This window comes from Vipera ursinii (assembly GCF_947247035.1).
Source record: "Vipera ursinii genome assembly, chromosome: 1".
Taxonomy (NCBI): domain Eukaryota; kingdom Metazoa; phylum Chordata; class Lepidosauria; order Squamata; family Viperidae; genus Vipera; species Vipera ursinii.
This window is the reverse complement of record NC_139512.1, coordinates 256,971,853-256,983,707: the sequence shown is the minus strand read 5'-3', so window position 1 is coordinate 256,983,707 and position 11,855 is coordinate 256,971,853. Positions and strand designations below refer to the sequence as shown.

General features: G+C 40.1%; 1 protein-coding gene across 1 annotated transcript in view; it reads left to right on the top strand.

Moving 5' to 3' along the window:
• Positions 1 to 526: 526 nt before the first annotated feature.
• The window catches only part of LOC310646992 (sulfotransferase 1C2-like), a gene marked incomplete at both ends in the record, with an annotated part of 34,800 nt that continues 23,471 nt past the window's right edge, over positions 527 to 11,855 (top strand). The window contains 5 exons of the mRNA XM_083373887.1: positions 527 to 668; positions 1,193 to 1,401; positions 2,355 to 2,481; positions 3,612 to 3,706; positions 4,599 to 4,779. Of these exons, the coding sequence (XP_083230013.1) occupies positions 527 to 668; positions 1,193 to 1,401; positions 2,355 to 2,481; positions 3,612 to 3,706; positions 4,599 to 4,779 (754 nt within the window). The remainder of the gene's footprint in view (positions 669 to 1,192; positions 1,402 to 2,354; positions 2,482 to 3,611; positions 3,707 to 4,598; positions 4,780 to 11,855) is intronic.

The window sequence follows — 11,855 nt, the reverse complement described above, 5'->3', positions numbered from 1 at the left end:
CGCCGGCAGCAGGTGGTCCCCGAGGTAGTCCAGACCCATGCCATGTAGGGCTTTAAAAACCATTACCAAAACCTTGAACCTCACCCGGAAGACAAGTGGCAGCCAATGCAGCTCGCGGAGCAATGGTGTAACATGGGAGTACCGGGAGACTCCCAAGACAACTCTCGCGGCTGCATTCTGTACCAGCTGGAGCCTCCGAGTGGTCTTCAAGGGAAGCCCCATGTAGAGAGTGTTGCAGTAGTCCAGACAAGAGGTCACGAGCGCATGAGTGACTGTACACAGGGCATCCCGGTCTAGATAGGGCCACAACTGGCGCACCAGGCAAACCTGGGCGAAAGCCCCCCTAGTCACAGCCACTATATGATCTTCCAAAGTAAGCCACGAATTAGGGAAACTAATCTAATAACATTGTTTTTCTTTATGTTAGCAGGATTCATGATTTTTAAATAATGAAAATAATACAATATTGACCATAAATGTAGGAAGTATTTTTAATTGCTATATTATTACATCAACAGCCGAAGTAATGGAGCCAGAGAAAGATTTCCTGTTTAAATACAAAGGATTCTATTTCATAATAGGCTTGCATTCACCCGAAGGTTTAGATTCACTGGACAGTTTTGAAACCCGAGATGATGATATATTCATAATCACATATCCTAAATCTGGTAAGTTCAAAGATGTCTTCCAAGAAAGAGATAATCTTGTATCCAATGCTGTTATTCAGTTCCTCAGTATTTTGGTTGCAGTAACTGTGTCGTGCTATAACCAGAGTTTAACATTTAGCATTTTATAAGAAACTGGAAATGTAGGGAAAATAAAGCTGCTAAACCTGTACTTTCATCATTTTTATTTTACCCATACATTTCTGGATGGGTGACGTTGGCCAGTCACACTGCCTCAGCTCACCCAGGATAGTTGTGAGGAAAATAGGATGAGGAAGGATTATTAGGTATGCTTGCCACCTTGAGTTAATTCTAAAACTAATAAAAGCAGGATAGAAATAAATGTGCAAATAGCTAGTTTTTTCTCATCCATCCATCAGTTTAATCTATCAATTTTAGAAGACTTCATTGTGTTCAGACATCTCTGAAATGTTTACTATTTCTCCTGATAGGAAGGTTGGCTTTGCATAAGTTCAAAGTTCCCCAAATGATAATGGATGAATTAATTAATTATTCCTTATTTGCAGGCTCAATATGGACTCAGAATATTGTGAGCCTGATTCTTTATGAAGGTCATCGAGATGAAACTGAAAATATTAAACTGATTGACAGAGCACCATGGCTGGAGTATAATATTTTGCGTGTGGATTGTCCCAGTCGCCCATCGCCTCATCTCTTTAGTTCCCATCTGCCGTACTATTTAGTACCCAAAGGATTACGAAATAGAAGAGCAAAAGTAGGCATATTTTGTTAACTTGTGAGGTGGTGTAGGGAACTGTCTGTCTTCTGTTCTATTAGCTCTGTCCCTGAAAGTTTTATTAACAATTACGCAAAAGGCACACAAACACATATCATATTGTTCCAATATGTTTGGTGGACACTAAAAGTTTTGAAGGGTGAGGAAAATAAACACAAACAAAACCATGTTAACATCAGAATATTATGTCCAGGAGAAATAGCTAAGAACCGAATTGAATATCGACCAGCTTAAGCTTATATTTCCAGATGGATTGCAACACTTTGTATTCCATGGCCATTTGCTATCTGAACGATGTCAAATTGAGGGATTTGCTATCTGAACGATGTCAAATTGAGGGATGCTATCTCTAGCCCTCAAATCCCTTCCCACAATCCCTACTCTCAGTCACTCACGCCCTAGTCACCAGAAGTTTCAGCTGATGCAAAATGTAGCAGCATGAGCACTTCTGTGATCTCTAAGAACTTCATACACTACACCTCTGCTTTGGAAACTACAGGGACTACCAGTTTGGTTCAGGATTCAAGTTCTGGTTTTGACCTTTAAACCCCATTATGAGTTGGGAACATGTTGTTTGAAAGACCTCCCCTCCCAAGTTGCACCTGCACATCCCTTCAAGTCCAACAGGAAAAGAACGTTGGGATCCCATTAGCTAGGGAGATTTGTCAGGCAGGATCTAGGAGGAAAGCCTTCTATTCTGTGGTCTCTGCCATATGGAAAATCATTCTGTCCAAGCTGAGGTTGGCCTCAATTCCTTTGGCCTGCTGGAAGTTCTTTAGACATGGTTTTGCTAATAAGCTTTAAGTTCCCATGATATAATGGAGCCTGTTAGATGAGTGTGTGAGAAATACTTGATGCACTCTATGTATGCTTTGCTGTCAATCTGTTTTTTCTTGTTTTTTTTACTAGTTATTATCATCTTTCGCTTACAGATTATTTATGTGAGTAGAAATCCAAAGGATGCCTTGGTTTCCAGCTATCATTTTCACAAAATGTCAGTCATCTTGGAAACCCCAAAAGACTTCAGTACTTTCTTTGAAAGGTTTTTGGCTGGCAAAGGTAAGAAAACCTTGATCGTAACAACGTAATGTCATTTTTTGTTTTGGATAAGAGATTATGAATATATTTCCATCTGCTTCCCACAAAGAACAAACAATCCACCTGCTTTGCTAACATAAGTAGCAAATGATGATTCTATATACTCATGCAGTACGGTAATTTGTGTAAACTCTAAGAAAACAGTTTATAATGGGATGGATGAGTGAAGAAGAATGCAGGATGCCTAGGACAACTCATGATGTAAAAGTGTGTAGAAGAGGCAATCGAAGGGAGCTTATTACAGGAGAGAAACGAGTAATACTAAGATGTATTTAATATAGAGGAGAAAATGGAAGGAAATTATGTGAATGAGTTGGAATGGGTGGACAAAATCTAAAGTGTTTATATATTTTTTCAAATCAATATTATTTAAAGCAGGGGTCCCCAACCTCTAGGCCATACCCCACTAGTGGGCCATGAGTTGTTTGCAACAGGGCCAGGCAAGCACACACATCTGCGCATCAACACTTGTGCAATCATTTGGCACACATGCACACAGCTTGTGCAAATGGATCTGCACACACACTAGTGATTGCTGGTTGCTCACATGGAAGTATCTCTTCTCCTCCCCTGCCACTTGGCAAAGCCAGAAAACTTAGGTAACTCTGAGTTAAAGAACCAAATACTCACATGAAATCACACAGAAAGCGTTTTAAGAGTTGGAAATGGAAATAGCTAACCAGAGTAAGACTGATATTTGAAGAAGTATAACAAAAATTAAAGCAGATTGCCCCAAAGTTTCAAATAAGAAAAAGCAAAGAAATGAAACAATATAGCAGCACGTTGACAAAAAAAAAAACACCCTTAACAACTTGGAGTACACAACCATATTAGTTATGGGTCCCATAGTTATGGGTCTTCTCTCTCCTCTCCACATTCAGTGATATTACGATAGCCCCTTCTTGAGTTATCATGCTTTGATCTGTACGCCCACCGGGATCATAAGGATAAATGGAGGAAATTCAAGCGTTAAGAATGTATCCCCGAGACAGATGGTCAGCTGGATCATTGCAGCACTGAGCTGAACAACTAAAGTCAGTGATTTCAAGACTGCCCTCATATTTATCCTAAATCCATTTCTCTCCTACCAGTGTTTTGTAGTTCGTGGCTAGACCATGTAGAAGGCTGGTATGCTCATAAGGATGATTTCAATATTCTCTTCCTTTCTTATGAAGAAATGAAAAAGGTAAGATGTGTTTGTGTTGTGAAGTGCAATATGAACAACCATTAAGCACAGAAAGCTTTAGAAATGATGTGAAGTGTGGATAACCTATTCCAATAGGGAGTGACATAGGTGATCACAGAACCACTCTAGGTTATTTCTATGAACTCCTGTAGGAGTGGTGAGGTTTCTGAAGAAAAGTAAGTTTCTGTCTCTTCAAAAGGAAGACGATCTGGGAAACTAGAGTGCTGTCACCTTGATATCAAAAAAGGTTAATAAAAGATGGGTTTTTGAGCACTTGGCTTTTCATGCTAGAATTTCCAGGGTGCATGTGTTGTAAACAAGTCTGGCAAAACAAAGTTGATCTAATTTTGATAGACTTACTTAGTAGATAAGGGAAATCCAATTAACACAAAGTATCTGTAATTAGCAAAAGCTTAGTCAAAGTCTCTCGTAATATTTTCCTGTTTTGGCTCAGAAGGGATTGACTCAACTCAACTGCATTTTTAAGAAAGGCCAAGGCATTTTTTTTAGCCTGGCCTGGGAACTGGCCAGCCTCTGATGCAGCCAAGATTGCTAAGAACATAAGACTCTGAATCTTAGGGAAATTATGTCCCATCAATATATTGTGAACTAAAAACGTTTCATCAAACGTACCTTTGTAAACATTTACCGGAAGTCCTAAAGCAGCATTTCTTTGTTTGATTCATTGATATTGCTTCCTAGATCTATGTATAGTTTTCATTAAAAAGAATAAACACAAGTGATTTAATCAGGGTAATTTTTTCAGTAAGAAAAGAAAGAATTAAAGATAGGGGGAATGAGTGATAGCAATGATATGTGAGTTCTCAACAAACATTTCCACCTTTTCTCCATTGTTCTGGATGACCTAATATAAAGCTCTATCAAATTGCAGGATCTGAGAAGGTCTGTCCTGAAAATATGCAACTTCCTAGGAAAAAAACTAACTGAAAAGGAGGTGGATGATGTGGTGGATAAAGCTACATTTGATAACATGAAAGTGGATTCTAGAGCAAACTACACATTCGTGCCTTCTCATATCCTCGATTTTAGCAAAGGAAACTTTCTTCGCAAAGGTAGACCAGTAATAATTAATATTCTGGGACTATGCTTTAGGAACATGCCGGGCTTCATTTGAAACTGGGATTACTGCCTTCCTCTGAGAGGCACTTCCTAAAGTGGTATGGACATATTCCAACAACCTCTCTTTCTGCTGTCTCTCCAGGATGTTGTCTTTGCCTCATCAGCAGCCTGCATTGGAGGCAGCCATAAGCCTTTCTTAGCTGTGCCAATGTTCAAGTGGTGTTCTCCTTTTCACAAATTTTGGGCATGGATATAAGCTGACTTTTTCGATGATCATTCTGTTTGGTTGCACAGTCTAATTATCCTTTGGCAGTAAGATTGTTCTAGCTCACAATGGCCATTTTAAGGTGCTGAAGACACAATGCCTTCACTCTCTACCCTGGGCACCATCCTCCAGTCTTGAAACCGTCTCCTTTAAGCCTGTAGGGACATAGCCAAAGCTCAAAGAAGCATCAATCACTTCACTCAATCAGGGGTCCAGTTCCAAAAGGGTGAATTCAAGATCATTTAGAACCTCACTGGCAGACCATTGGTTCCATGACTTCCCAGTAAAAGGTACTTAGCGCAGGAGAATCATTTAACACCTTCTAGTTAGAGAGATCTTTGCTCTTCTATTAAGCCTTCATTCTGTAATCCAGCTCTAGTTAAAATATTATGGAACAGCTTCCTGCTCCAAAACTATTAATACAGATTTCTAAGAATGATTTGACAGACAGGAAGGTGGCTAAAGATAATGGAGGAATGTGCAATCTTCCAAGTTAGTCAGGTTTTGCAAACTACAGGGAGTGCAGAATTATTAGGCAAGTTGTATTTTTGAGGATTAATTTTATTATTGAACAACAACCATGTTCTCAATGAACCCAAAAAACTCATTAATATCAAAGCTGAATATTTTTGGAAGTAGTTTTTAGTTTGTTTTTAGTTATAGCTATTTTAGGGGGATATCTGTGTGTGCAGGTGACTATTACTGTGCATAATTATTAGGCAACTTAACAAAAAACAAATATATACCCATTTCAATTATTTATTTTTACCAGTGAAACCAATATAACATCTCAACATTCACAAATATACATTTCTGACATTCAAAAACATAACAAAAACAAATCAGTGACCAATATAGCCACCTTTCTTTGCAAGGACACTCAAAAGCCTGCCATCCATGGATTCTGTCAGTGTTTTGATCTGTTCACCATCAACATTGCGTGCAGCAGCAACCACAGCCTCCCAGACACTGTTCAGAGAGGTGTACTGTTTTCCCTCCTTGTAAATCTCACATTTGATGATGGACCACAGGTTCTCAATGGGGTTCAGATCAGGTGAACAAGGAGGCCATGTCATTAGATTTCCTTCTTTTATACCCTTTCTTGCCAGCCACGCTGTGGAGTACTTGGACGCGTGTGATGGAGCATGGTCCTGCATGAAAATCATGTTTTTCTTGAAGGATGCAGACTTCTTCCTGTACCACTGCTTGAAGAAGGTGTCTTCCAGAAACTGGCAGTAGGACTGGGAGTTGAGCTTGACTCCATCCTCAACCCGGAAAGGCCCCACAAGCTCATCTTTGATGATACCAGCCCAAACCAGTACTCCACCTCCACCTTGCTGGCGTCTGAGTCGGACTGGAGCTCTCTGCCCTTTACCAATCCAGCCACGGGCCCATCCATCTGGCCCATCAAGACTCACTCTCATTTCATCAGTCCATAAAACCTTAGAAAAATCAGTCTTGAGATATTTCTTGGCCCAGTCTTGACGTTTCAGCTTGTGTGTCTTGTTCAGTGGTGGTCGTCTTTCAGCCTTTCTTACCTTGGCCATGTCTCTGAGTATTGCACACCTTGTGCTTTTGGGCACTCCAGTGATGTTGCAGCTCTGAAATATGGCCAAACTGGTGGCAAGTGGCATCTTGGCAGCTGCACGCTTGACTTTTCTCAGTTCATGGGCAGTTATTTTGCGCCTTGGTTTCTCCACACGCTTCTTGCGACCCTGTTGACTATTTTGAATGAAACGCTTGATTGTTCGATGATCACGCTTCAGAAGCTTTGCAATTTTAAGAGTGCTGCATCCCTCTGCAAGATATCTCACTATTTTTGACTTTTCTGAGCCTGTCAAGTCCTTCTTTTGACCCATTTTGCCAAAGGAAAGGAAGTTGCCTAATAATTATGCACACCTGATACAGGGTGTTGATGTCATTAGACCACACCCCTTCTCATTACAGAGATGCACATCACCTAATATGCTTAATTGGTAGTAGGCTTTCGAGCCTATACAGCTTGGAGTAAGACAACATGCATAAAGAGGATGATGTGGTCAAAATACTCATTTGCCTAATAATTCTGCACTCCCTGTATTATCCTTTTTCTCAGACTCATAGAAGCCCATAGTAGGCAAGGTAATTGGAGAGTGGAAACTACCTCTGGAAAACTTTTTATCTTCATCCCTATAGTCCCCTCCTGAAGTCCTGAAACGTTTTATATACAGTCATGTGAAAAAGAAAGTACACCCTCTTTGAGTTCTAGGTTTTACATATCAGGACATCGTAGCAATCATCTGGTCCATAGCAGTTCTTTAAAGTAGGTACATACATAGTCAGTTGAACCACAGCACATGACATATTATGCTGTGTCATCATTTATTTTACAAAAAGAAATAGAGAAGCCATGTGTGAAAAAACTAAGAACATCCTTAATGCTTCTATTGGTATGAAGAAGCTAAGTAGCAGCCAAGTGCTGCTAATCAAGTGACAGGATGACACAAATAGCCTCTACTTTAATTGAATACAAAAACTGTTGACATTTTTTTAAACCACTGTTTCTTAGGCACTGTTGGGGACTGGAAGAACATCATGACTGTTGCTCAGAGTGAAAAGTTTGACCGTGTCTTTAAGGAGAGGATGGAAAAGCTGCCCTTCAGGTTCTGCTGGGATATTCAGGAGGATGCTGAGTCTATTTCCAGCTCAGTGGAGGAAAATAATGTGTGATGCACAACCTCAAATGGCTGGAATCAGAGATGACCTTCCAAGAACGGTCTTTATGTAACCTTGTAAGTCTCAACTCTGCAGAGATCATAGAACAGAGCAACATTAAATTCTATGTTATTATTAAATACTGTACAGCATTTGCTTATTGATTTAGATTTCCATAACTGCCTGACTCTGGGTGTTATACAAAGACAACATAGCAAATAAAAATATATATATAATATCAACAACAAAATATCCAAAACCAATATATCCACAACAGCCAGAGCCATTTATTATACTTTCCACCTCCTTGAAGATATATTAATACAGATTTCTAAGAATGATTTGACAGACAGGAAGGTGGCTGAAGATAATGGAGGAATGTGCAATCTTCCAAGTTAGTCAGGTTTTGCAAACTATTATCCTCTTTCTCAGACTCATAGAAGTCCATCCTGGCAAGGTAATTGGAGAGTGGAAACCACCTCTGGAAGACTTTTTATCTTCATCCCTATAGTCCCCTCCTGAAGTCCTGAAACGTTTTACATACAGTCATGTGAAAAAGAAAGTACACCCTCTTTGAGTTCTAGGTTTTACATATCAGGACATCGTAGCAATCATCTGGTCCGTAGCAGTTCTTTAAAGTAGGTACATACATAGTCAGTTGAACCACAGCACATGACATATTATGCTGTGTCATCATTTATTTTACAAAAAGAAATGGAGAAGCCATATGTGGAAAAAACTAAGAACATCCTTAATGCTTCTATTGGTATGAAGAAGCTAAGTAGCAGCCAAGTGCTGCTAATCAAGTGACAGGATGACACAAATAGCCTCTACTTTAATTGAATACAAAAACTGTTGACATTTTTTTAAACCACTGTTTCTTAGGCACTGTTGGGGACTGGAAGAACATCATGACTGTTGCTCAGAGTGAAAAGTTTGACCGTGTCTTTAAGGAGAGGATGGAAAAGCTGCCCTTCAGGTTCTGCTGGGATATTCAGGAGGATCCTGAGCCTATTTCCAGCTCAGTGGAGGAAAATAATGTGTGATGCACATCTTCAAATGGCTGGAATCAGAGATGACCTTCCAAGAACGGTCTTTATGTAACCTTGTAAGTCTCAACTCTGCAGAGATCATAGAACAGAGCAACATTAAATTCTATGTTATTATTAAATACTGTATGGCATTTGCTTATTGATTTAGATTTCCATAACTGCCTGACTCTGGGTGTTATACAAAGACAACATAGCAAATAAATATATATATATAATATCAACAACAAAATATCCAAAACCAATATATCTACAACAGCCAGAGCCATTTATTATACTTTCCACCTCCTTGAAGATATATGTTGCTTGATATCTTATCTTAGCCCAATTCCTAAGGGAAAAAGCAAGTTTTTAAAGCTTTGGTTTTTGAGGGCTAAGAGACCCACGTCCCTACAAATTTTGGCACTCTGTGGATGGGGTGGGGAAGACACCAAAACAGAAAAGGTGTATCTCCTGGGTCTCAACAGATGATATTATTTATTATTTAAACAAGTTCATTTAGCCACCCAATTCATACATGATGGGAGTCAGTTGGGGGTCCCCAGACTCACTGACAAAATCATGTCTTCAGGACCTTCCAGAAAGGTAACAAGGTGGAGCCAATATTATCTCCAGGGAATCCTATTCCAAAGGGAGGGAGTCACCACAGACAAGGCCCCTTTCCTCGGTCCCACAAGATGTACCTCCAATACCTTGTCTTCCTGCTCTTGTAGGTTAGGGTAACAAAGGGCAAGTGGCCTTTCAAACATCCTGGCACCAGGTCATGTAGAAGTTTAAAGATGATAACCAGCATTTTGAACTGCCTCCAGAAACAGATCAGTAATCAATTCAGCTCCCACAAAAGGTCTTGCTAAGTCATGTCTGACTCTTTGTGACCCATGGACCATAGCATGCCAGCCTTCCTGGCATCCACTGTCTTCCTGAGTCTGCCCAAATTCATACCCATTACACTGATGACACTATATATCCATCTCATCCCCTGCTGTCCCCTTCTCCTTTTGCCTTCAATCACAACAGGTGACACATGCACTAATTTCAATTTGTGCAGAACTATACAACTCCTGCATTTTGAACTAATTAAATCTGCTGGATAAGATTCCAGAAGCCCCATGTACAATGCCTAAGAGGACTCCAAACTGGATACATCTATGGGATGGGGACTGTGAAGAGGGAATGTTGGTCCAGGAAAGGGTGCAACTGGTGTACAACTCATAATTGCAGACAGGCCCTCTGGCCATGACCACGATCGGCTTCTTGAGCAGGAGTTGCAAATCCAGAAGAATCCCCAGATCACGCACTGAATCTGTCTGATGCAGTGCAACCCCATCCATGACCAACAATGGAAATTTTCTGAGAACCAAGGAGCCCCAAACCCATGTTAAATGTTAATGTTAAAACTGGAAAACAAAAGAATAAGATGAAGGGATGCAGAACAAGAAAAAGTTTGCCAGAAGATGCTACTATTGTGTTTAGTGATAATTTCATGGTTTCAAAACTTTGGTGCAAGTGTCTTGGGAACAAAGTTAATATTATCAGTAGTGCAGAAAAAGAAGTTTAGGCAATGGCAGATGGTTGGACCCACAGAAAAATTCCACTGCTAAGAGCAATTACCCTGTAAAGGCTGGATGTGAAAAAAAAAGCCTGCCGAAAAGACTACAAACATAATCACCACGCTGCTGCTGAATTCCCTGAAAGTCATCTCCCCATTAAGACTGTTATGAGAAAAACAGCTCTATTCAAAGTGGACACCGAATAACCTATCTGGAAATAATCCCATTAATAGAAAATAGACACTTGTGCACTATAGGTAGGCCTTGTTTAGCGACTGCCTTGTCTAGTGACCGTAGACAGTTACCACAGTGCTGAAAAAGTAAGTTTGCAACCAATCCTCACATTTATGTCCTTTGTAAAGCAAAGGAAAACTGAAGTAAGATTGTAAGATTGTGATGCTTCGCTTAACAACTGCTTCTCTTAAAGCCCCAAGTTGTGGGTCCCAATTGCAGTTGCTAAATGAGGACTACCTGTAGTGATGTGAACATTGTCATCACATCTTTGCATTTGGAACCCGAGGATCTAAATCACACAATTTGCATTGTGATGTCATGATGCACACTTCATCTCTTGCTGCCCCAGTCCTTTCTGAAATAAATAGGAAATGTCCTTTTGCTCATTGCTACCTGCACTTTCTCTTTGCTCCCTGTAACAAATACTACCTGGGAATTGAGAAATGCAACCTGATGGTCGTCTTGAGTGAAATCTTTTTAAGGAATACAAAACCACCCTTCATATTTTGCTGTGATATTCATGATGAGCTGAGTCCATTTCCAGCTTGACAAAAAATAAAATAAAGCACAATAAGGAGGCTTCAGTTGTATGTGCTTGAAAAAAAAATGATAAAACACTTATTTATATCTTAATCCTGAGCTATATGGCTGATTACATTTTGGACTACTCCATTATTAGTTGGCCCAATAAAACTATTGCACTAAGACATAGGTATCACTCTCTCCTTCCACTCAGATTTAGACTGAGGGGCCGAAGATAAGCTTAACAATGTTCACTGGGAAAATGTAAACTTCAGAATGGAGCAAGAGAAAAGTTTTCACGGAACCCGTGCATGAAAAAGGAAATCTTAGCAGGGATTGCTTGCTCCTGTCATTACAATTGAAAGGGGAGACATAATTATGGCTACAGGTAGTTCTCAACTTACAACCACAATTGGGATGGAACTTCCATCGCTAAATGAAGTGGTTGTTAAATGAGTTACCTCTCCAATGTTACAACCTTTTTGTTCTGTACCAGCCTGCTACCGGCCCTGCAGAAAAGGCAGGGACAACCCCTTTACAAATGGCAAGAGGCTGGAATTAAGCCTGCCAAATTTATTAACATAAAATAGAGCAAAACAAGAAACCAACCATGAAACAGGAGCTATGAAACAGGAACTATTCAAGCGGGTGCCTTCAGCAAACCAGCCCTCCCACGCATTCCCCTTTTATACAGTTCAGGGCGTGGCTTCTCTCTACCTCCTTCCGAGGTGCCCCATTGCCTTCCTCTGTTTACT